Source organism: Notolabrus celidotus, chromosome 22, assembly GCF_009762535.1.
Source record: "Notolabrus celidotus isolate fNotCel1 chromosome 22, fNotCel1.pri, whole genome shotgun sequence".
Classification (NCBI taxonomy): domain Eukaryota; kingdom Metazoa; phylum Chordata; class Actinopteri; order Labriformes; family Labridae; genus Notolabrus; species Notolabrus celidotus.
This window is the reverse complement of record NC_048293.1, coordinates 26,886,005-26,913,113: the sequence shown is the minus strand read 5'-3', so window position 1 is coordinate 26,913,113 and position 27,109 is coordinate 26,886,005. Positions and strand designations below refer to the sequence as shown.

General features: G+C 42.2%; 1 protein-coding gene across 1 annotated transcript in view; it reads right to left on the bottom strand.

Annotated features, from left to right (window-relative positions):
* The window catches only part of galnt16 (UDP-N-acetyl-alpha-D-galactosamine:polypeptide N-acetylgalactosaminyltransferase 16), a 69,821-nt gene extending 45,815 nt beyond the window's left edge, over window positions 1-24,006 (bottom strand). Inside the window, exons 1-4 of the mRNA XM_034674342.1 lie at window positions 23,608-24,006; window positions 9,720-9,901; window positions 7,297-7,395; window positions 7,147-7,214 (exon numbers count right to left, since the gene is read on the bottom strand). Of these exons, the coding sequence (XP_034530233.1) occupies window positions 7,147-7,214; window positions 7,297-7,395; window positions 9,720-9,901; window positions 23,608-23,808 (550 nt within the window). The 5' untranslated portion in view covers window positions 23,809-24,006. The remainder of the gene's footprint in view (window positions 1-7,146; window positions 7,215-7,296; window positions 7,396-9,719; window positions 9,902-23,607) is intronic.
* Window positions 24,007-27,109: the final 3,103 nt, after the last annotated feature.

Sequence of the window (27,109 nt, the reverse complement as noted above, 5' to 3'; positions counted from 1 at the left end):
TACATTACGATAGGATACATTACGATACGCTACATTACGATATGATACATTACGATAGGATACATTACGATAGGATACATTACGATACGCTACATCACAATACGATACATTACGATAGGATACATTACGATAGGATACATTACAATAGGATACATTACGATACGATACATTACGATGCGATACATTACGATACGCTACGATACATTACGATAGGATACATTACGATACGCTACATTACAATACGATACATTACGATAGGATACATTACGATACGCTACATTACGATAGGATACATTACGATAGGATACATTACGATATGATACATTACGATACGATACATTACGATACGCTACGATGCGCTAAGAAACGATACAATACGATACAATACAGTATGATACGGTAAGATACATAAGACACAATATGAGACAATAAAACATGTTACGATACATAACGACAAATTACGATACATAACGACAAATTACGATACATAACGACAAATTACGATACATAACGACACATTGTGATACATGATGATTCGTTAAGAGACGATATGTTACAATACATTACGATACATAAATATACGTTACGATGCATTACGATACCATACGATATATTACGATACATAACGGTACGATAAGATTCATCACGATACGATACATTGCGATATGATTCAATACATTACAGTACAATAAGATATAATACAATGAAACACGATAAGATACATGACGATACATTATGATACGATACGCTACAATCAATACGAATACATTTTGATTCCATATGATGTGATGCGATACATTACGATACAGTACAATTTTTTATAATATGATGCATTACGTTACGGATCATTACCATATGATACGATACATCGTGATATGATCCGATTTATTACAATACGATATATTTGCTTTGGCATAAATCCAGCCTCCACAATATTATTTATAAACAAGAACAACCAGAACCAACCACAAACCACACTGATCAACAACTCCAAACAAGATACTTTGCACCTTTCCTTATTTAACGCAACATAACTGAAAAAAAAGATAAAAACACCAATGACTGTTGCACAACTCAAACGGCCTCAATGACCTTAGATTAAAATGTCTGTATCTTTGTATGCCATCCAAAGTTTAACAGGGTAACTTGGTTTGGTTTTATAGACTCTGTGAATCCAGATCAAGATGATTTAGGTTTTAAAAGCAAAGCCCTATCTGTGACCCACCAGAGAACTCTAACATAAGACTCTCTTACCCTCTGGTGAAGTTCACTTCTGGCCTTTATAAATAAGACAGTATCCTAGAAAACAAGGCATGTTCTGTCCACATCATGGATTCATTTGGGGCTCTCAGGAGCACTTTCGCCCTCCTGCTGTTTAACTTCAATTAAAGAGCAGTTTTATTCACATTCACTGACAGGGATTATTGAGACTTTCATTTAAACACAACTCTGGAAAATGGCAATATGTGGAGACCACCGAGAAGAGCTGGAAGAAGCTGCATCGCTGGCTCATGTGAGACTCACTGATTCACAGTCAAAACTAAAAACCACAAACTGGAGGGCGAGTCGTTTTCCATGACAATTGGTGCTGAGAATTGAAATCTAAAACAGTCAGCAGGTTAAAAGTCTTGCTCTAGGACAGGAAACGCAGTTCTTATTTACTGTTTCCGTTTGAACCTCATCGTGCGGCCAGTTCAAGGTGCACACAGGTATCCTGGCTGCAGCAGAGGGAGCGTAAACACGGCATTAGTGAGCTAATAGAGCTCCGACTGCTGCTGGCGCTGAGACACAACTGTTCAGATGTCTGGCCAGCTCTGACACCACCGTGTCTGTGTGTGTGTATGTGTGTGTGCACGTCAAGCACACACTGAATGTAGGTCACTGTGCCCTTCCCACAGACTGAAGATGCATGTGGTGGTAATTACAGGAGGGCCGGTAGACAGTGAGCAGCGTGAGTTCATGTAATTCTCCTGTTTTGAGCTGACGACGGGGAATCATTATGAAAATGTGGTTATTTTATAATTCCACAGTTCTCGTCTGTTTCATAAAAATAAACCCACATTTTTATGGAGCAATTAACTGATTTGTCTCTAAATGTCAGGGTTTATTAGCCTACTTATTTCCTTTTACAGAAAAATAAGGAGGGTGGTAACAGAGGTGGCTTATCACGGCCTCTCACCACATCCACAAGGCCACATTCTCATCTGAGGATAAACCCAGAAGATGCTTACTTTGCCACGTGTCGCCGTTGTTTACAGCATCACAGAAGCAAAAAGAGACTTGGTGCTTTGAAAGAACATCTAACAGCAGATATTCAGCTGCAGATTTCTGTTTGAAGACATGAGATTACGCCAAGTCATCAGGAGATGATTGCTGATGGGTTCTGGGATTGCTTTATGGCTGATGTGCTCTGCCTCTTCTGCTCTCCACAGGCACTAATTTTCATGTATACAGCCAAAATCCCCTGAAACGCTGGGTAATGTGAATACTGGGTCCCATTTCCTCAGATTTTCCACTTTTATGCAGAATTTGTAACTACAAATTATGTTTGAGGGGAAGCTAAAATTGTCTCAAAATGTTGTAGTCATGCGTTCAAGCTTTGCAGATTTGATACGCATAGGAAATCAGACAAATGTCTTTCATTGTATTTTAGAACTTAATAAAAAATGTTGACATTGAAGGAGTGCTGGAAATGTCAGACGATGATGCGACTGACACGTTCTATATTTACAATTGAGGAATGTATGAAAAACTCAGATGTGTGTCAGTATATTTATATTTTGTATTTCCTTCTGAGAGAGTCTTCTCAAAGACCGGGCAAATACTGAGAGGAGAAACCAGATCAGACCAATACTATAGACCAAGTTGAGGCATCGGATTTTTCTCAATGTCGAACTGGTTCGGTTCGCTTGAGTTCGGTTCGCTTGAGTTCGGTTCTGGTTCGGTTCTGGTTCAGTTTGCATGAGTTTGGTTCTGGTTCGGTTCTGGTTCAGTTCTGGTTCGGTTCTGGTTCAGTTCTGGTTCGGTTCTGGTTCGGTTCTGGTTCGGTTCGCTTGAGTTCGGTTCTGGTTCGGTTCTGGTTCTGGTTCGGTTCTGGTTCAGTTTGCATGAGTTTGGTTCTGGTTCGATTCTGGTTCGGTTCTGGTTCTGGTTCGGTTCGGTTCTGGTTCGGTTCGGTTCTGGTTCGGTTCTAGTTCGGTTCTGGTTCTGGTTCAGTTTGCATGAGTTTGGTTCTGGTTTGGTTCTGGATCGGTTCTGGATAGGTTCGGTTCGGTTCTGGTTCGGTTCGGTTCTAGTTCGGTTCTGGTTCTGGTTCAGTTTGCATGAGTTTGGTTCTGGTTCGGTTCTGGATCGGTTCTGGATCGGTTTCGGTTCGGTTCTGGTTCGGATATGGTTTGGTTGGCATGAGTTTGGTTCTGGTTCTATTTGCTTGAGTTTGGTTCTGGTTCTATTTGCTTGAGTTTGGTTCTGGTTCCGTTAGCTTGACTTGGTTCTGGTTCTGTAACATAAGGGTAAGGGTTAGGGTAAATTGGTCCTAACCCTAACCCTAACCCTAATCCTAACCCTAACCCTAACCCTAATCCTAATCCCAACCCTAACCCTAACCCTAACCCTAACCCTAATCCTAACCCTAATCCTAATCCTAACCCTAACCCTAACCCTAACCCTAACCCTAATCCTAACCCTAACCCTAACCCTAATCCTAACCCTAACCCTAACCGTAATCCTAACCCTAACCCTAACCCTAACCCTAACCCTAATCCTAACCCTAACCCTAACCCTAATCCTAACCCTAATCCTAACCCTAACCCTAACCCTAACCCTAATCCTAACCCTAACCCTAATCCTAACCCTAACCCTAACCCTAATCCTTATCCCAACCCTAACCCTAACCCTAACCCTAACACTAACCCTAACCCTAACCCTAATCCTAACCCTAACCCTAACCCTAATCCTAACCCTAACCCTAACCCTAATCCTAACCCTAACCCTAATCCTAACCCTAATCCTAACCCTAACCCTAACCCTAATCCTTATCCCAACCCTAACCCTAACCCTAACCCTAACACTAACCCTAACCCTAACCCTAATCCTAACCCTAACCCTAACCCTAACCCTAATCCTAACCCTAATCCTAACCCTAACCCTAACCCTAACCCTAATCCTAACCCTAACCCTAACCCTAATCCTAACCCTAACCCTAATCCTAACCCTAACCCTAACCCTAATCCTAACCCTAACCCTAACCCTAATCCCAACCCTAACCCTAATCCTAACCCTAACCCTAATCCTAGTCCTAACCCTAACCCTAGTCCTAACCCTAACCCTATTCCCAACCCTTACCCTCACCTAAATTTAATATTGATTTCAATGGTTAGTAATGGATTTAATAATGAGATTAAAAAATGTTTATTGGGATGTTTTTGAGTTCTGACACTTCTGGATAATTAAACATGCCCCGGGTCAAGTTGACCCACAGACATTATTGCTGTCCCTAATAAACAAACATAACAGGAGGGTTAACATCCTCATGCCTGTGCTGGTTCCTCATGTCTCTGGTGGAGTGGTAATATGTCAGTTTAACCAGACACAGCCTACATACAACTTTATCTCCATTTACTAGATCAACACACTGATATTTGTCAGACTTTGTTGGTTTCATATACATTTAACAGAGCTGGACAGCTTTATAAAAGTAGTAGAGCTCCCACCCTGATCGATGTTGGATCACTGCCTTGGGTTAGGATTAAGGTTTCCATCTCTCTGCAGCAGAACCAATCAGCCGAGGACACTTCACATCCTCTGATTCGAGGTCTTCTTTTTTTGTGATATCAGTACCCATCCTAACACGTCTTCAAAGCCACTCCTGTCTCTTGGCATGTCCCGCCACCTACATCTTCCCATAATTTGGCCCTCTTGTGGTGCTGGAACATTCCTGTGTGATATTTGCTTCACACATATTCAGAGCAGATGGCAGAATGAAAAGAGCTCAACACCTGGCACCGAGGGCTGCAGCCAGGATTTTTTAGAAACACAGTGATTCCAAATTCCCTCAGTGCCCACGAGAGGTAGTTTTTTTTAAGAAGCCATCTCTCTGTAAAAATGTGAAATTTAATTCTGTGCATGATGGCCTAAATACTGTTGAAAAGCCTTCCTCCAAGCAGCCAGCAGGGCTCTAAGTGTGATGGAATTATTCATCTCAGTCCAATACATTTCAAATCAATTAAAGGTGTAGCGCATGAAAAATGACTCAGAGCGTTAACCTGGAATAAATGATCTTCTGAATGGCAGCAGGAACAAGCCGTCAACAAACACTTCAAGTCAAGATGTTATAAGTTGATATGTGTGATGATAAAAAGCTTCTTTTTAACATATTAGAAGCAGACAATAAACAATGGCATTAACTTAGCATTAGATTTCAGTGAAGATGCACCACTTATAGCTCTGTTTTTGGTCTCCACCAGCACCATGAACCAACTTCTACCATAAGAGAAGCGCCATATTTTACATTAGACTTTATAAAACATGGACTTAGTCTCGGTGAGGTCACCAGCTAGTTTCTGGAGAGTTGTTTGGGAACTTAAAGATAGCGGACGCTGCTAATCCAAGTTTCTATCAAGCTCTCTCCAGTGTTGGCTTCCCTACACTGTCTCCACATAAAATCTAGAATAGAATTTAAAATCCTTCTTTTAACCTACAAAGCCCTTAAAAACCAGGCACCCTTGTATCTTAAAGAGCTCATAGTGTCCTATTATCCCTCTAGAACACTACGCTCCCAACATGCAGGCTTGCTAGTTGTACCTAAAGTCTCTAAAAGTAGTATGAGAGGTAGAACCTTCAGTTATCAGGCCCCTCTCCTTTGGAATCATCTACCAGTCAGAGTCCAGGAGGCAGACACCCTCTCTACTTTTAAGAGTAGGCTTCAAACTTTCCTTTTTGATAAAGCTTATAGTTAGAGCTGGATCAGGCTTGGACCAGCTTTAGTTATGCTGCTATAGGCCTAGACTGCCGGGGGAACTGGCGCACTGACACACTGGGATCCTAGTTCCCCCCCCCCCCAACCCCTTCATCACTTACTTTAACACCGCCTGTCCCATTAAAGTTACTAACCATAGACCTTTCTGGAGTCCCTGAGCTCCCTTGTCTCGTAGGTTCCTCTGAGCTGCCGTTCTGGACTCCAGCTGCAACAGCTTCTACTACTCGTCTCATCACTATCACCTCTCTCATGATGGCTGTCTAACATGAGTCTGGTCCTGCTGGAGGTTTCTGCCTGTTAAAGGAAGTTTGTCCTCACCACTGTAACTTGCTAAATACTGCAAGGTGCAATGCTCATGGTGGATTAAGGTGGGGTCAGACTGAGTCTTACCCTGTCTTGAAGTTGGGTCTCTGTTCATAATTTGACATAGACTGGTCTAGACCATTCTCTAAGCGTCTTGAGATAACGTTTGTTGTGATTTGGCGCTATATAAATAAAGGTTGATTGATTGAAGCTAAAAACAGGTATTTAAAATGACTCTACAACACGTATTACCTTAACAGATCTAAATACATAGCCTAAGCTGTTTTTCAAACCAGACTGTAAACATGTCAATCTCTACTGTGAAACATCTGCATATTAACATGAGTGTTAATGGGAATTCTTTGACTTTTGGGGCCAGCCTCAAGTGGACATTTTAGGAACTGCAGTTTTTTTGCACTTCCCCTTTAAATTCATGTTCCAATACCAGAGGTCTCTGCTTTTTATTTACCCTTTAGTCAAACTTTAGATGTTTTCAAACCTATCCTTGTTGTGTTTGGATCGTCATCTCACCGAGTAGTCGTGAAACTTCAGCAACAATGAGAAGAAGTAAAGTATCATGACTGTTCGGTTAGGTTGAGTAAAAGATCACAGAGATCTGATGTTCTGCACTGATGGGTTCAGGGAACACTAGAGGCACCAGGCGGTGTGGGATTTTCATCAAGATGTTACTGAATATGTTCAGTAATGATAAAAGGCTGGACCTCTCTTTGAGGATATCTGACAGCTGCTCTCAGATATTCAGCCAACATGTCAAATTTGTGATCATAAATATCCTCATATTCCCAGAAACAACAAAACATCTGCGTCCTTCTCCTTTCATCAGAATAAACAAAGCAGAGACTCACGGTCAGAGCTGAAGTCGTCTATCAAGACTATCTCCTGGATCAGGGGTGGAGGACTTCTCATCAGGACACTGAGGAGGAGAGGAACAGAGGTTTAGAAAAGGATAAGTCAGAGTCTGTGTTGATTGAGCTGTCTGTGTTTGACCTCGTTACCTTTTGATGGTTCGAAGCAGCGTGGAGCGAGCCTCATTGTGGAAAGTGATGATGACACTCGTGGATGGGAGATCTGTGTCATAATTCAGAGACGCACACCTGCAGGGAAAATAATTCATCACACTGTCAGAGCTGGTTTGGCTTTCTTTCATTACAGAAAATCACCTTTCAGACAGATCCAGCTCCTGAACACTCTCACACCGGGCTGTGTTTTTGGGCAGCTTTGATAAGCAGCATCGCCCTGTGGAGTTGCCTCAGCAGTGTTGCTGTAGTGACACGGAAATATCTGGTTGCGAGGCAACAACTGCATATACTCCTGACCCTGTGCTTTAAACTGCTACCTGATGTTTGGAGCTTTGAGATCTGTTTTAGGAGACGTGAGGACGAGAAATCACACATCAGGGAATCTGTCTTTCAGATAAACTCACTCCCTTTATTTACAGGAATGTCCTGGATGTAGATTCATAAAGACCTGCAGGATCTGCAATGTGCAATAACAATATGAATATGAAAGAAGAACATAACAAAGAGTGCATACTATCTCTTATTTTCTGCAACACCTGTATGAGTTTTTCTGAAGCAACATTAGACCAAAGATTTGCTGTTCCTGCACCAGGCAGAAAAGAGTCCAAAATGATTCTTACTAAAGTAGAACAGCCTCAGAAATGACAGCAATTTTAAAGCAATCTCAGACGAACTGCATCAACAAAGAGCAACAAGTGGAGCAATCCAAACAAGAGCCAGACGGACGCGCAGATAACTGGAGGACAATCTGACCTGAGCCCGCTTACAGCTCGCGTTAAAGGCACGAAAGGAAAGAAATTGTTTCTTATAAATTGTCTTTTTCAGGGAGTATTGATCATGCAAGGGTTTTCATTTTGCAGGGAAGCAAACATGAGCTTGTTCTGAACCAAACTAAACAATAACAAATTAAACATTTTTAAAAGCAAACTCAAGACCGACCTTTTTAGTCTTGCTTTTAACAGTTTTATTTCACCTTACTTTATTTATTTAGTTCAAATTTTAGTCACTTTTAATTTGATTTATTTAATTTAATTAATTAATTGATTTATTTTAAACATAGAATCATATTTTCTTTTAATGGTTTAATATTTTAGTGTTTATTATCTTATTTATTTATTATCTAGTTCAAATTTTAGTCATTTTTTATTTAATTTATTTTACTTCATTAATTAATAAATTAATTTTAAACATATGATCTTATTTTCTTTTAATATTTAGTGTTTTATTATCTTATTTTTTTATTATCTAGTTCAAATTCTAGTCACTTTTTATTTAATTTATTTAATTGTGTTATCTTATTTATTTATTTTATTTTGGTGACTTTGTATTTTTATATATATATATATTTCTTTTTTAAATGTATTCTATTTGAAGTTGTTTTTATGTACAGCACTTTGTGTTACAATGTCATTGTATGAAAAGGGCTTTATAAATAAAGTCTGATTGATAAGGTTAAGGCTTAAAGGTTTTTGATTCATCGCTGAAACCTCAGCTTAACAAATGTTTAACTCAAGGTCCAACTTATTCAGAGACGCTCCATCATCCATGATGTTTATTCCACTCAAGGTCTCCAGGGGATGGAGAGGTCGCCAGTCTATCACGAGGCCAACATGCAGAGACAAACAACCACTCGCGCACACTTTCACACCTACGGGCAATTTAGAGTCCCCAATTAACCTGTCGAGCATGTTGTTGGACTGCGGGAGGAAGCCGGAGTGCCTAGAGAGAACCGATGCACGCACGCACAGGGAGGACATGCACACAGAGCGGCTCCTGCACTGTCGGGAATTACACCAGTGCCAGAGTTAATTAGTACAGGTGTAAACTGTTGACTGTTGCTCTCCTCTCCCCTGCAGCAGAACGCTGGATCTGGCTCACAGACAGACGGAGACAGCCGGAGGGGCATGGCTGAGCTCCTGCATGAAGAATAGTCTTTATGTTGATTAAGTTAGTGCATGGGAGCAATTAAGAATAAGAACTTCTACTTAGTTAAAAACATAATGTGTATCTATTGTTTTTATGTGTTCTTTGTAAAATGTATTTGAAAGAAAAAAGCATGCAGAACATTTTAAAATAGATTTAAACGTCACTCAAAGATGGAGGCAGAGACAACAGAATTCAGTGGACACAGGCCCTTATACAGGATGTTTTTTTCCCAAATGTTCTTCAACATGAGCCTCTTGCTCATCCGCTGCGGCTCAGCGCTGCAGCCCGAAGTGAACCCAGAAGTCAGGACAGTAAGACCTCCCAATATTAGCTCTGAATTCGACCCTTGAACTACCTGTAAACTCTAAATCTACGTGCAGCTAAAGAAAGATTAATCCTGGATTTCCTTGTGCGGATCAAAGCAGACAGGCGGAAACCACCTGGGCTGGGCTGATGCTGTTAACCCCGCTCACCTGTAGTGTCGGGTGTCTCTGATGGCTCGCTCGCTGCCCAGCCGGTCGCTCTCCTGCTGGTTGAAAGCGTGTTCTCGGTACGGATCATCCCCCGGCCGTAGCAGCTTCGAGGACAGGTAGGCCTTGTCGTCGAAGGTGCCTAGCAGCTGGTTTTGAGTCTCAGGTCGAGGGGGCTGGGTCACCTGAGGAGGATACGACAATGAAATGTTGAGCAATGATGCAACTTATTATATGAGAAGTCGATTCATCCTTTCAATAACTGATGGATAGTTCAGATTAGTGGTTAGTTGCAGCCCTAAAAATAAGACAAAAATAAGGCAGGAAGAGAGTGACAACTTCTGTGTTCTGTCCAGTTAAATGAAAGCTTCATCAGGGGAAGTTTGGTGACTCAAATGGAGTGACGTGACACCTGTTTTTCATTCAAAAACTAACAACTAGAGTTCTCTATCTGCAGGGATTTATCTGTAATGTTGCACAAACAATCTGCGCCTGTCACTCTCTGCAGTAAGCACTTTTAGTGGATATTAATTGATGGGATGCATTTGCTGTATTGCTGTACATGAGATCTCATGTCCGTGCAATCCAAGCAGCAACCTCCAGTCTTAAAATATGAAGCCCATGTGGAAGTGCTTAAAGCTGCAGTTCATCAAGCATCCACTAGAGGCTGGTTGCAGAAACACAGGAAACCACATACACACCCATTCATAAAAGATGATCTTTACAGCAGAAATAAACATGTTTACAGTCTGGTTCAGAAAACAGTTCAGTTCTGAGTAGCTCATTTCTCTATCGGGTGTGGATTATTTTATAACTTGTTATTTTTTAAGATATTAAACGTACGAGTTTTGCCCAAATAAGGGCGTGCCTGACTGGACTGACAGGCGGGAACACTGTAAAGCCCCCCCTCTTTACCTCACTCTAGCTAGGTAAGGTTGTGTTCGGCACTTCCAATATGGCAGCCACCAACGATTGGCTTCAAAACAGAGCTTCAGAAACAGATGGGTGACATCATGGATAATACGTTCATTTGTTATACAGTTGATGGTGTTAGAGATAATGTTGCAGCTGCAACACCCATCCTTGCAACTGCATGATGAAGAAATCTAATGCAGCAGATCCACAACTCTTGTATTTAAAGCCACTGGAAACATAAATGGAATATTTAAAATTCATAAAGAATATCAAAATTAAATGTGTAATCAAGCTTCAACAAAAAATAAAGTGAGTGAAAATAAACATCCATAACTCTGAAAGAACTCTACAGGTCAGAGTGTTTCTCAGGACTGTGTGGGCGTGGCCTAACTCTTTGATTGACAGGTCAAGAGAGAGTTCACAGCCGGCATGTTTGAGCCGTCTGACTCTGAATCTAAAGACATAAAAACTCCAGAATCTGAAAATTATTCAATTCAAATGGTCTCTGAGTGCTGAGTCACAGAATACTTCAGAATCAGGACTTCTATCATTTATTAGTTTTATCACTCCGTAGTCTCCGGGGCATCAGGACCATGGGACGCCCGGAGCAGAGGAGGCTGAAGTGTAGTATGTGCACGCAGAGGAGGTCGGCTCTGGGTGTCAGACGGAGCTGTTTAGGGAAAGCTAGTGAACTCTGTGTTTCATTTCTGATTAGATCTGATAAGTAGAATGATTTTGTTGATTTGGGTTACCAGAGGCTTTAATACTTATTTGGAATGTGTTTAGAAATAAAGGAATAAGACTTTAAAGTGACGTCTAAGTCGTACTAAATGATAAATGATTAAAAAGAAGAAGTGTTGAGGGATTTAATTGACATACAAACACAAACCGCTCTCTGCTGCTCATGTAAACACACAGCAGAGCGAACACAGCAGCTGGAGTTGTTGTTGGTGTCAACACGCCACTCCTTCACCGCCATCATTCCTGTCAACACGCTGTTGTTCTGCCACATTCACTGCCACATGCCACAGACGTACAAAGGCAACTTTTGGCATGCTGCTTTTTGAACTGTCTGTCACGATGCATCGTCAGAGAGACAGACAGTGTTTCTTCAATCTCTTAAATTCACTGCGGCGTGTGTGGAGTCATGTAAAACACGTCCTCTGCACTGCAATCCTGCTGCAACACGGCTCATCTGAGAGTGAAGCCGGCTTCTGTTGCACTCAGCCGAATTATTAAAATGCAAATGATACTTTCGTATTCAGATAACCGTGCCAGAGCCAACAGGGCAAAATGGAATGAAACCTGAATACACACGGTATAAATCCTCAGTAATTAAAGGGTTTCCCCCGCGAGGAGCTTTAACACTCAGGGAAAACCTGGAGCGGCTGAGTGGGAGGTTAAAACAGCTAATGAATGCATAATAAGCAGATAAGAGTATTCCCCTGATGATGAAAAGCAGCAGTGAAATGGACAGAAGGAGAGGAGAGAGAGAGAGTGAGGGTGAGGACGAGGCTTTGTTCTGACTGCGGTGTTTGAGGATTTAGAGAAAGCTTCCGAACAGGTTCAGGTGAGAGTGACCTCATTTCCAGAGTCTTCAGGGAGGCAGCAGGACGAGTTCAAGGATTTACACGAACACCTCGCTGCAGAGACTTCATATCACAACGTTATCCTCCACACTAACAGCAAATCTACAAGACTAATCATGACTCCGGCTAGATCCACAATCAGACCAGAGAAGGAAGCATCCTCAGGAAAAGGTGCATCAAATTACAACTTCTCATGTCTGAAGCAGAAACAGTTTAAACTGAAAGATTTACATGATGACGACCTTCTCTAATCTGTAATGGGTCGATTTCATTTGCAGTCTTCATGTTTTTAAATTTGTCTTCTAAGTAAGATTTCAGCTCTCACTGTTTCTACATTGCATAATGACACAACTGATGATCTGCATGATCTGTTTACCTTAAGCTAGCCACACACACGTCAGAGGCTCCTCTACGATTCCAGGTTGGACTACCTCTGACAGAATACTGACGATAACCAATGAGAGGAGCGGACTGGTAAGCGTCCAACCAACCGGATGTTCCATCCTTTCACAGCTCACGAGCATGGCAGTGAACATAAACACAAACAAGCCGAGTGGAGTATTGAAAAAGAAACGCAGCTTGTGGCGTTATTCACCCAGATTACTGTCCTTGTTTTTGTTGCTGCATGACAGAACACACGCCAGGACTGACGTCGTCTGTGTTTGTTTATCTTCTGACGCCATGTTTGATCACGCCAGCTTCCATGAGATCTCATGTCCATGCAATCCAAGCAGCAACCTCCAGTCTTAAAATATGAAGCCCATGTGGAAGAGCTTAAAACTGCAGTTCATCAAGCATCCACTAGAGGCTGGTTGCAGAAACACAGGAAACCACATACACACCCATTCATAAAAGACGATCTTTACAGCAGAAATAAACATGTTTACAGTCTGGTTCAGAAAACGGTTCAGGTCTGAGTAGCTCATTTCTCTATCGGGTGTGGATTATTTTATAGCTTGTTATTTTTTAAGATATTAAACGTACGAGTTTTGCCCAAATAAGGGCGTGCCTGACTGGACTGACAAGCGGGAACACTGTAAAGGCCCACCTCTTTACCTCACACTAGCTAGGTAAGGTTGTGTTCGGCACTTCCAATATGGCAGCCACCAACGATCGGCTTCAAAACAGAGCTTCAGAAACAGCTGGGTGACATCACAGATAATACGTTCATTTGTTATACAGTTGATGGTGCAATCGTTAGTGTGTGGTCTAGCAGTCTTAAGGACTTGTCTAGCGTGTGCGTTCAGAGGATTGTGATGTTTACAATCAGTCAGGGTGTGGTCTCCCAGAACTCTTCAGAGTCCTCCTCGCTGCTCCGAAAAACAGCTTGTCTCCTCAGCAGCTCTCTTTCAGTTTAGGATGCTTCGAGCATCTTTATGAATACGGCCCCTGATCCTGTCACTAATGTTTTCTTCTTCTTTTGCTATTTAATGCAGTTAGCATTCTTCTTCTTCTGTTCGCTAATGCGGTAAACAAACAGCTTTAAGACGCTCTGAGAACGCTTTGCTTGAATCCAGTTTCATGTGTGTTCCTAAATTAGACTTACAGCTAGGTCTGGTTTAGTTGTTGCAATAAGAACTCTGTTTGGGCAGTGAAATCAGAATTCATGCAACTTTGTCACAACTGAAGCTTGACATTGAAACTCGTCTTGTGTCCTCCTCCTCATCCTCATTATTTTCTGTCTTTCAGCTCTTCAATGAAACTCTAAAAGCCCGCTCCAGCGCCCTTCGGTTACTTTCCTGCGACGGCTCGCTGTGTTTAATGTTTTGTTTACGTCCTGAGGGTCAGTCCAGGACTGTGAGCGCTTTACGCTGGAATCTGGTGCTGGACTCGTTTAGAAAATAAGATGAAGAGCCAAACAAAGCAGTGAATCTGAAAGAGACACTGAGGGCTGCAGTGATGCTCAGAGATGACAGATGTGAACTACAGCATGCTTCAACGAGAGGAGAAGTGTTCACGAGTTTATTATGAAAGTTCAGCTGTCATCTAACTTAACAGAATCATCAACAGCAGACACAGAGAGGATACTTTCTCCCACTGTAACCTACATTTAATCAGAGATTACTCAGCACAGAGGTTTCACTCTTCTGCCTCCATCCCCCGGTGATCCACGAGGATCCTCCTGACTGAGAATTAGAAGCTGTGAAAACGGTTCTCCAAGGATATAAGACAGAAATAACAGAAGGCACTCTGCAGCTCGGTCCACTGAATTAAAGATGAGGCTCGTCTGGAGGATGAACATGTCTGCTGGCTCTTTCAAGTCGAATGAAAAAGACCGATCACAAACAAGTCAAATCTGCCTGATTGGCTGGAGACGGAGCCCCGCTGCGACCCCGAGTGTGTGATGACAGGACGAGAACACGGCATGTCAGATCACGTAGTAACGACAGGTTTGAGTCGTGTTCATGATCTGACTACACGTCAACATGTCGAGTCTCAGTCAGAAGCTCGCTCAGAGAAAGATTCAAGCTTTAGTTACTGCCAGAAAGTAAACCTTAAAGATGTTTCTGTTTCTTGATCAACCGATAAACAGCTGATGGAGATTAAACACGATCAGACGTGTTTGATGTGTTTCAGTCGACATGTTTTTACTCTCATGTCTTCAAGTAAAGAAGCTCTTCAGTGGCACGAAGCCTCAGATTATATCATGCAGTTATAGCCTGTATGAGAGGAGGGACAACACAACTGTTCTTAAAAGTGAAACCAAAACATTTAGACCGGCAGTATGAGCCTTAAAGCCTGTGTGGTCCATATAAACAGATCAGACATGGCTCAAACTCAGACATTGAAACGCACAGTTAAGACACTTTCTGTCCTTGGCGTTAGTTCTGTGTTGGCATGAAGTTATGATGTGAAGTTATTTCCCTCTTTCACTACATTGACCTCGTCATTTGGAAATGCATGTGCCACAAATCATGCAGGGGGTACCTGAAGCTTCATATTTTGAAGTTAAGGGGGCTCTGACTGAGACCAGTTTTATTTTATTTTTATTTATTTTAGCATTTTTGCCTTTATTTGATAGGACAGCTGAAGAGAGACAGGAAATGTGGGGAGTAGAGAGTGGGGGAAGACATGCAGGAAATGGTTGAGGCCGGGAATCGAACTGGTGACCCCTGCGACAAGGACTGTAGCCTCTGTATGTAGGGCGCTTAGACCGCTAGGCCACCAGCGCCCCGACCGAGGCCAATTTTGACTATTTGGTGACATGATAAACCACTGACCTTACAATCCATCAATAATTACAAACTCCTGTTCAATTCATGTCTTATCTTGTTGTTGAAAGGGGTAAAACTAACTTCTCCTGCCTAAATCAAAGACTTTTACTTGTTTGCATCAATACATTAAAACTGATGAATCTCAGAATATCTGAACCAAGCGCCAACCTCTGCAGAATTGAAGCCAATGCAGAAGTACTAAAAACGGCAGTTCCATCTCAATGATATTCACAACTGCTCTATAAATTCCACACACCAACTTATTCAGTTTAAAGTTCTACACAAGCTACATTACTCTTGCACCAAACTACACTCTTTTTATCCCTCTGTCTCACCAACTTGCCGTAAAATGTAAGTCGGCTGAGGGTCACTGTGGGTCATCTTTTCTGTCTCTGTTCCAAATCAAACCAGTTCTGGTCTGATATTTTCAAGTGTTTTCTGATCTTAGGTGGCACTCGACATCTTTCCACTATTACCCACTCACATCGGAGAACAGTACAATATGGTGTGGTTATTGCAAAAAGAAATATTTGTACTTGTTGGAAAAATGAGGATGTCCCTTATTTAAAACCTGGCTAGCAGAAATTATTACACATGCAAAGGATCCGACGACACAATGTTTCTCTCAACTCTGCAGCCTTTGACAAGATGTGGCAACCATTTCTGTCTTACCTATTGAGAATGACCTAAAGTCGCTATATATGTATAAGTGTTGGCTTATGTGATGTACCTATACTTCATTAGAAATGCATAATGATGTATCCTGTTATGTAGGTGTGTGTGTGTGTGTGTGTATGTGTACTTGTTTTTGTTTGCCCACCTCTGTTGTTCTTTCTGTACTTGTGTTATTTGTCTATACACTAAAAATCTATAAATACAATATTTTAAAAAAACTGCAGTTCCTTGAGTGTCCACTTGAGGCTGGCTCTGGAAGTACAGGAAACCACATACACACCCATACAAAAAAGCGGATCTTTACAGCAGAAATAAACATGTTTACAGCCTGGTACAAAAAAGGAGTGTAGTCTGGATAGCTCATTTCTTGATCGGCACACACTGTACGGGGGGCGAATTATTTTATAACACTGCAATTTGAAAGATATTAAGATTATGAGTTTTCCATTATGAGAGGCACAGCTGACTTGATTGACAGGCGGGAACACTGTAGCTGTTGGCGAGGAGGCTCAAAGCCCGCCTCTTTACGTCACACTCGCTAGACAGCAGTTATGTTGAGTTCAGCATTTCCAATATGGCCTCCGCCAACGACTGGCTTCAAAACTTCAGAAACAGACGGGTGACGTCACAGATACTAAGTCCATTTATCATACAGTCTATGATCTGAACACTTCGTTAACAGTTTCCAGCTGCAGCTACATGAGTCTCGTGTGAAATAAAGATATTCATTAATGGTTATAAAAAGAAAGGAGCTTAAATCAGATCATAAAGGACAAACCAGTAAAGTAACCAGATGGGTGGAGGCTGGAAAAAGTAGCTAATCCTCCCTCACATGCGATTGTTAACGGCACATTAACCCAGTTCTCTCAGTGTTTATGTCGTCACATGACAAATAATGAAATAGTTGCCGGGTTAGTCAGAATAAGTCTGAGCACTCAGACCGTCAGCGCCTAATCTGAGGACGGTAATTTACACTAATCTGTGTCCGTCCGGGATTAAAAAACACAACAACACAGGAGAGATGAAGACGATCTGACAAACTGGATCAAGTGGTCAGACGGTTACAAGATGGCCGCTGTGGATGTTTAGAGTGGTGACAGCAGATGTGAGAGAGAGAGAGAGAGAGAGAGAGAGAGAGAGAGAGAGAGAGAGAGAGAGAGAGAGTCTGATTATAGTGATGTGACTGCAGGGTGAGAGAAACGGGATGGGAAATTAGAAACACTCAAAACGAGGAGAGAAAGGAGCAACAGATTTCACTGATGATGTCATTAATGCTGCTGATGAACAGAGACAGAAAGGAGAGAGAGAAGACGACACATCAGGGAGGAGATGAAGGGAATTAAAAAGGGAGAGACAAAACGTGAGAGAAAAATGTAAGCATGACCAAACTGAAGGAAGAAAAGGAGGAAAAGAAAGGATGATTGGAAAGAAAAGTTCAGAAAAATGGACAAAGGGGGAAAAAGAGATCGAGGGATTTATGAAGAGAGACAGAGGGACAAGATAAAGAGAGTCATAGACAAGATTAAAGACAGAAAGGCTGGAAGAAATAGAAGGAGAGTATGGAGACAGAAAGGAGGCGAGAATGGATGAAAAGAAGAAGGAAAGAAAGTAAGCAGGGAGGAAAAAAAGGAAGGCAGAAAAGGGAAATGAAGGAAATAATGAAGGGTAGAAAGGAGGAAAGGTAGAAAGCGGGTAGTGAGAGAAAGAAGGGAAAAGAAGGAAGGAATAAGGAAAGGATGAAAGATGGGATTGAAGAAAGATGGAGAGGTAAGTAGAAAGACAGAAAGAAATGAAGGAAGGATGAAGGGGGAAGGAATGGAGGAAAGAAGGAAGAAGGTAAGGGAGTGAGAAGGAAGAAGAATGGAAAAAGGAAAGGCAGAAAAGGAGGAGATGTAGAACGCAGGTAGAAAAAAAGAAGGGGAAAAGAAGGGAGGAAGAATGGAGAGAGGAAAGAAGAATGGCACGTAGAAAAAAGGCTAGGGAGTGAGAGAAAGATAGAAAGGTAAAAAAAAGGAAATAAGTTAGAAAGAAAGGAAAGAAATGATAGGAAGAAAGGAGGAAAGGTACAAAGTGGGTAGTAGAAAGAAGGGAAAGGAAGGAAGGAAGGATGAAAGATTGAAAAGAAGAAAGATGAAAAGGTAGAAAGAAAGGAAGAAAGAAGAAGAAAAGAGGAAGGAAAGGATGGAAGATGGCAAGGGAGTGAGAGGTTGGAAGAAAGAGAGGAAGGCAGGACAAAAGGACATAAAAGCAAGAAAGAAAGAGAGAAAGAAAAAAGCAAAGAATGAAAGAGTAAAGAGAGAATTAAGGAAAGGATAAGAGACGGAGTGAGAGAAAGGAAAGTGAGAATTGAAGAAAATGGAAAGGAAAGAAAGTCAAAGAAGTCAGAAGAAAAGGTCTGAGCGAAATAGAGGAGGGAGAGAAAGAAGTAAATAAAGAGAGAGTAAAGGAAAGAGAAAGAGTCCTTTCTTCCGTCTCTTGTTGAATGTTCTCTCTGCTCTGTGAGCCGAGCTGAGCCGAGCTGCAGGTTCACGTTTCCAGAACAAACTGCAGCTCAGAGATCTCAGTTTGGTGACAAAGGTCAACGACCTCTGTGAGCAAATCAAAGATCAGACCTGGAGACTGTCCAATCAGAGTTTACAGTTCAAAGAGCGATCTGATTAGAAGTCTGCAGGTCACCCACAGTCTGCTGCGTGAACCAAATCTCTCTCTCCCTCTTTCTTTACCTCTCCGCTCCTCACAGTGTTCCTGCATCCTCTGATCCGAGCCACATTCCTGGCCCGAGTTCACACATTGATGCAGACCACAGTTTCCTCCTCTCTCCTTTCTCTACATGCTTAAGCAGGCCCGGGAGCAGCGCTGCCACACCAGCCCCACACTTTGGCATTTACCACTCAATTATTAAATCTTGTGAACAACATTTAAGCTTCTGCTGCCGCCGCCGCCGCCACTGCTGCAGGAGTGGAACATCCTGACATGTTGGCACACATCCTCAACCACAGCTGGGACCGTTTTATTAGTCGAGTAAATTGCAAAAGGCGCTGCAGAGTGCTGTGTTATCTCAACAGCCTCCTGAAAGTTCAATTATATATCTAAGTGTTTGTCTGTCAGCTTAGTTTAAGACTGGCTGCAGCAGAGTTGGAGAGTTTGGGCTCAAATTGCACATTTCTTACATCCAGTATTAGTCTCAGGATGAAACATTTGGGAGTAAGGATTGTGAAAGGGAACTAAATAACTCAGTGAAGGGAGGGGAAGGGTTAAACTGCAGTCAATAAGTGATGAAATCCAGAAAAACTTAAAGCCACAGTAAGGAGTTTTTAGCTGGTTGTGGAAACTGACTGAAATCAGCAGTGATGCCTCTTTATGACCCACAAAAGCAAACAAGACCATCAGTAAGACTCACTATTCCTATGTTGTAATTTTTACAGCATGGAGCCGCTGTGGGGGGTAGGCGTCAGACATTTTCCACAGCACATACTCCCACTGAGCGACTGTTAAAGCAGTGGGATGTTTTATTTTAGAAAAGACGACTTAGACATAAAAAGGAAAAATCCGGTAAATAGATAAGACGTTTCGCTTTGTCCACAGGGGACGCCAAAATCCACACAGGAGCTTTAATGTTACGGGACAGTTTCATAGTTTGTTTGACACAACTAGCTACAAAAAAGTAACATTTATAGCACAAGACTGGCCTAATAAAATAACTACATGAGCCAACGAGTTTTAGAAAAGTGTTACTCTGGTGGCTCTGACATTACTTAAAAGGACAAATGCAGCAAAGAGATGAGATGTATCACTTTGTCCACAGGGGGCGCCAAAATCCACACAGGAGCTTTAATGTTACAAGAAAGTTTTACCATGGTGTTTTACATGATTAGCTATTAGCTGTTGTGAATTGTTTGTTAATTGAGGTAACAAATACTGTTGACCTGTTACTTTGTTTAATGAAGAAAACCCTGAACATTGTTTACAACATGTCATGTGAAAATCCTGCACATTTGTTAAAGCTGCTGTGAGGAACTTCTGGTTTGTATCGATTCTGGCGCCCCCTTGTGGACAAAGTGATACCTCTTATCTCTTGTCCTGTAAATGCAAAATTAGTGTCTTCAGACAATAACCTCATCCTGTTGTCTTTTAACATTTATATTTATCACCCAATGTGATTATTTGCCATGAAAACAGCTTAAAAAAAGGGTGTTTCTAGAGCGAGATGTCAATCATCTGTTCTGACACCGACCCCCTCAGAACAGTTTCAGGCATTAAAAATGTCAACAGAGAAGGTATCGGTGTTGTTGTGGATGGTCTTGTTTGCTTTTGAGGGTGAGAAAGAGGCATCAGGATCAGTTTCAGTCTGTTTCTCAGCCAGTTAAAAACTCCTCATAGTGCCTTTAATGATTTAAGTTATATTTCCAATGTTGACTGGAAGTGCTTTTATTTTGAAGATCAAAAGTAACACATCACTGTTTCCTGTTTTGTAAACAAGCAAATATGAACAGTAAACAGTTCAGCTTGAATGACATCTGTTTCTGACTCTCATTGAAGCTTCCACTTAAGTTTCAGAAATGTTTTATGCTGGTGGCCCTGACTTTATTTAACATCGCTTAATTCCTGTTCGATACCAAAACAATGAAATTAAAGCAAAATAAATATTTTGCAGGAAAAAAAAGCTGTAAACTAATATGTTTTATTGTATGCCTTAGCAGGCTGCACGGTGGTGCAGTGGGTAGCACTGGTGCCTCACAGCTAGAAGGTTCCTGGTTTGAATCCCAGGCCGGGCGGGTGCCTTTCTGTGTGGAGTTTGCATGTTCTCTCTCTCTAATTGGTCACTCTAAATTGCCCGTAGGTGTGAGCGTGTGCGTGAATGGTTGTCTGTCTCTCTGTGTTAGCCCTGTGATAGGTTGGCGACCTGTCCAGGGTGTACCCTGCCTTCCGCCCGAAGCCAGCTGGGATAGGCTCCAGCCCCCCGTGACCCCTAACGGGATAAGCAGTCAAGATAATGGATGGATGGATGGATGGATGGATGCCTTAGCGTAAACTTTTGCACCCTAACTTAAGACACAACTTACAGCCCGGGAGCCAGGCCCAGACCTCAGGATGTTTTTGCTACCTTCTTTTCACTAGTATATCTAGTTAGCCTATATTGGTTCATCTCAGGATGATAATGAACACTCTCCACTCAAGGCCGTTTGGTCTTGACGGACGAAAACCCCCTTTTTTTTTAAAAAATGCTCCTGGCATGATATGTAAATCTAGAAAACAAGGTGTTAAAATTGCATTCTTTGATCTCCAAGTATGAAATTTGGCATAGAGTATCCTAACACACAGGGGAAGGTAGCAAAATAAGAATCAGGTGCTTGCTGATTTTAGATTTTAAAATAGCATCCACAAAATACACAACAAGACTATAAAAACAGCATCTGTTGGATGAAATCTCATACGAAATGGTCACTTTTGAGCATTATATGTTCAACGTCACGGCCTCATTTGTATTTAAAAAACTGCCCAACTTTGTAAGCTTCAATTAGAGCTCTAGATGACTTCTGTATCTTAAATATTACACCTCCTGTGGCCATAAATACTTCAGCATACCTCAAGTCAGAGATAACAGAATTTTCAGTTTCCAGTATTCCAGATGGAGGTTAGCCTGTTACCTGAATCTAACACTGCCTTCATGTATTCTGCTTCTGCTGCTATCTGAGGTGGAGAACACATAGCTGGATGATTAGCTAACTAGTCAATGCAGTTGTTTTGCTAGGTTGGCATTTTGTCCAAATTGCCTAGCAAGGTAACATTAGATGGAAAAGTTCCCCTGTTGTAGTTGTCTGCTCATGCTGGAGCTACTTTTTCCAGATCAATACACTGTTCAGCTGGACGGGGATCACAACATTAAAGATCTTTGGGGATGTTGGCGGACCAATCATTAAGTCAAAATCACCTTAAATTACCTTTTGACTTTTAATCAGGTTTTCATTTAACTTATATTTCAGGACAAATCCACAAACGTAATCTAACTCCAGCATCCTAAAGGTGATGCTTTGATACCTTATCTTCCATTTAATATAATAAATTCATAATAAATATTAAGATTTTGCACCCTAGGTTGAATAAAGCAACATAAAGACACACTGAGAGGTCACACAGGCGAGTAGTGTGAGCCTAATGAAGTATAACATGCACATATTTTAACCTACTTTTATGTTTTCTATACCTTAGGATTTCCTCCTATGTGTTTATTCTGTACATTTCTATTTCAGAATTGGAGCAGCTGTAATGTGACCTAATTCCTCTCTGAAAATCAATACAGTATTTGAGATTCAGATGCACACACACGTTGAACACAGAGACATTGTAACAGGCTTTTTTCAGCAGCATGGATTCAACTGTGATTTCATTCTTTAAGACTGTGTTTGCAGATTTATTAATAATGGAAATAAGTGTTTGTTGCAGTTGTAGTCACACCAAGGCTCTGATTTGAGGTTATTCTGTTGTAAAGATCATTTTAGTGCAAAACATGTAAAACTGTCATGTCTCCATAGCTGAAGAGGACATCTTTATAAGCCTCAGAAATCATGCAAACCCTCAGATATCATCATGTATGATAAACTGGATCCAGAAACGTGCACACTGCCTTTATGAATGAATTAAATCAGTGTATGCCTGCAGGGCTGAGAGCTACAGGTCTGCCTCTCTTTGCACTTGATGCATCAGAAAACCAGACCTCCTAATCTGCTCTGGCACGGACCCGACCACAGCTCCACTACACACACACACACACGTACACACACATCAACACTGAGGATGATACTGCAAACCAAGCCCGACCACCACCACACCTACAGCCAGCCAACCACAGCATTCAGCAGAGGTTACTCTCACTACTCCACCCTGGCGCGTGCAGGCAACAACAGGCAGAGAGCAGACCTGTCTGACTGGAACAGGCCTGTTAATGACACACAGGAGCAGGAGAGACTCAACAAGGAGGTCTCTAGACCCGGTTCTCTCCCCTTCACATGTGCAGCCGCAGACAGGTCTCACAGCATGATGTGGTTTACGAGGCGGTTTGCGCACGACGCACGGGACTTATGGAAAGCCTCTTACGTGTCCTCGAGGTTCTGGAGGCTCGAGGAAGGCACGGAGAGGCATGGGAGCACACCGAGAGAGGCACAGACTGCTGATCACACACACACTCAGCCACAGGAATAATGATCAGGCTGCATGGAAGGAGGAGGTGAAGGATGGATGGAGAGATGATGGGTGTTAGAGAGAGCACCATATTCCTGCTTGTGCCACCCCAGCTGTGCATCACCTCCTCCTCCTCCTCCACCACCACCACCATCCTCCTCATCATCATCACCCCAGGTTTCACACACATCAACATGCAGCACACACTCTCCTGCAGCTCGGCGCCTCCAGCGACAGCACCGTGCGCAGCGCCCATCTCCTTCCAACCCCTTTTTTCCTCCCTTCATCCTCCCCCCTTCATCCCCCCTCCTCACTCACTATCAGAGGGATGGTCCTGTCGTCCCGGTGGATCTCCAGCCGGCCGGAGACCCCCTTCTGCCCATGGCCCCTGCCGCGGGTCTGCGCCGCCGACGACGAAGGCGACGTCTGAGGCTTGTTGTCCTGCCACAGGTAATAAAAGGTCCCCAGGATCCACGCGACAGTCAGAATCGCGATGGCGTTGGCCCGAATCCTGCGCATGGTGAGCCCATATGGAGAGCCCGGCTGGTTCAGGTCCGTGCTCGGCAGAAGGTGCAGCCTCCCCCGCCGGTGATGGGTTGAGCCGAGGCGCAGACCGACAGCCTCTCTCTCTCTCTCTCTCTCTCTCTCTCTCTCTCTCTCTGCTGGGATTTGCGGCGCACTGGCAGAGCCACGGTCCTAGCGCCGCCGAGTCATATCATCCCTTCATATACAAACACACACACACACACACACACACACACACACACACACACACACATAACACACACCTTAAAAAAGCCAAAAGATACACAGTGGTTTCAGTTTTCATGTTTCCAAACAACTTCCAGAAAGATAAGTGAGAAAACCCTTCAAGGTCTTGAACACACACACACACACACACACACACACACTCAAACACACACACACACACACACACACACACACACACACACACAAACACACACACACACACACACAGAGGAGGAGAAAGAGGGTGTCCAATCTGCATCTAGCTGAGGTCCTGGTTCAGGTGCAGATGGAGGCAGTGGCGTGTCCAGAGGGGTGGCCAAGGGTGGCAATGGCACCCCTTGAAATCCAATTGGCCACCCCAGGGGCCACCCCCAAAATCCTAAACTATGTTTACCTTGTCAGAGGTGGGGTTTCTATTAAAATTTATAATTTGGGGATGAGTTAAAGGCTTCTTTATTAGTGCCTTCAAATGTGACTTTGAAAAAACATCTTTTGTAAGTCCTGAATTCAATTAAAAAAAACTTTATTTGTCCCCGGCGGGCAATTTAAGGCACGTATGAGCAGCATTGAATACAAAAAACAGACACCTAAATTTTAAGGATTATAAAAAAGAAAGAAAATAGTTATACAAAAAACAACAAAGAATTAAGCTTAGAAGATTTATGCCACAGAAGACAGAAAGGGTAAATGTTATTTATTTGTAAGCCACCCCTGCCTATATGAGAGCCTCAGTTGGGCCACCCGGTCAAAAGGTTCTGGTCACGCCCCTGGATGGAGGGGAGGGGGCAGGGATGTATTTCTCTCCTCTGCTCTGTAACCTTTGATTCACATCATCCCTCCTTTAACTCCCTGCAGTGTGCGTGTCTGCAGGCTTTGTTTGGTTTAAGTTACATGCACAGATTTCCTCTATCGCTTTAAAACACAAATCTCTTCTTCTCTTTGTTTAATCGAGCAGCGCAATGAGTAGAGTGCAGGGAATTAAATTATATTTATATACAGGCTATATATAAGACTGCTCTTCCATGTTCAGTCACTTTCCTTCATTTAAAGTAGAATTACTGATTTACTGTGTGATTTTTCTTTGACTTTTTTGAGTTAATGTGTATCTGGAATGAAGCACAGGTAAATAAAAGTTGATATCATAATAAGGGGATTGTTTTATTGACTTATTATTAGGAATTATCCATGAATTTAACCACTCTGTCTCACCAAATGTCCCCCCCAACACGGTCTGATTGGCGAGACATCATTTGGCTAGAGCAGGGGTTCCCAATCTTTTCAGCCTGCGACCCCCAAAATATTGGTGCCCAAGACTCGTGACCCCAACTGTCCCTCCAACTGATTAGATGATGCTCCATACTTCATTTAGCTGGTCTGAAGAAAATTAGCCACAAAATTAGCAACAAAAAAGGCAAAAAACTAACTCAACATTTTCATTTGGAAGCTTCATTTCAAATTTAACTAATATTTCTGATTTTTACAGTAATGGGTAAAATATGCCATTTTGGATTACTTGAAAAATTAAAAAGAACATCCTGGAAGACATTTTGATACCCCCCATTAGGGTATTGCAATCCCCCAGGGGGTCCCGATCCACATATTGGGAACCCCTGGACTAGAGCATTTGATAAAGGCGTTCTGAGTTTTCCTGTAAATGCTTGTATTGGTTCCATATAACGGTTATCCACCTCACAAACTCATAATCTGATCAGTATCGGCCCTGAAATACCAATATCAGTCGCCTCCTAATTGTCTCAGATGAAGCTGCTCAAAGGAAGGCTAAACAAAGCAACCGATTAACGGCTATTACTATAATGGTAACCGGATGTAAACAAGCACAGATGAGTGTGCCTAAGGTTATCAGAGTTAGCACCACCAGCCTTCAGCTGCCTGTGCTGGTTCCTCATGTCTCTGGTGGAGTGGTTATACATCAGTTTAACCATACACAATACATACAGCTTTATCTCCATTAACTAGATCAACATACTGACAAACCACGCCGTGCTTGTTTACATCCAGGTAGTAGAGCTTTATGATAGTAGCCGTTAACCGGAGCCACAGCTTAGACACAACATGAGTGTTATTTCAGGACTTCAGAACTTCTATGCACCAACCAAGAGAAGCAATCTTGATTTAATTGTATCCAACAAAGGCTTTCTAATTCAATTCAACTCAGTTAGATTCCTTTCAATTCAGTCTAATCCGGTGATCTACTGCAGAAAAACATGATAACATCCCAACACAGCCACAGGAATGTTGTTTTGTTCCTGCTCACTTTGAAGGCAGGGTTAACGTTCACCTTCAGATCATCTCCGGGAATATTTGCTTGATAAGTCACAATTACATCAACTCATCTGTTTATTATCTGTCTGTGGTTGATCATATTTATCATTTAACATGGGTTTGATTCATTTGGTGCATTTTAAAGCTACTATAGGGAGTTTTTTGATGGTTATGAAACAGACTAAAATTAATGCAGATGCCTCTTCATGACCTGACAAAGCAAACAAAACCTTGGGCGACAAGATTGAGTCTTTCTAGATTATTATACATGATGCCTGTAAACGCTGCCAAACAGCCTTTGTTTACACTTTCCAGAGCAAGTACTCACAATGATTGATACATTTAAGAGCAGTAGGAGTTTTTTAGTGAGAAAGCACGTCTTATATATTATGGCTGTTTTCAAAACCTCCTACTATACTAGTAGTATGTAGGATTTGGCCAACATTCAGTATGTAGTATGTGAACAAGAGTAAAATCTGCAGTTTGAAAAAACTACCAGATGTCAAACTGATTCTGGAAATGTCTCAGTATGCAGCGGACCAGTCTCCCTCACGTCCTTTTCCCCACAATGCACAGCGCTAACATTAGGCTTCTTCCTTTTTCAATCATAAGTGATGCTAAGGAAGCAGTTTTCTTTATTTCCGCCTTCCGAAACCATAAATCCAGCGACGCCTGACCCAGCATCCTGCAGACCAGATCCAACAGAACAGTCAGACTACCTTCAAACTCAGTATGCTATTTACAGTTTACTGCATACTACATTCGTAGCTAGTATGTAGCAGGTGGT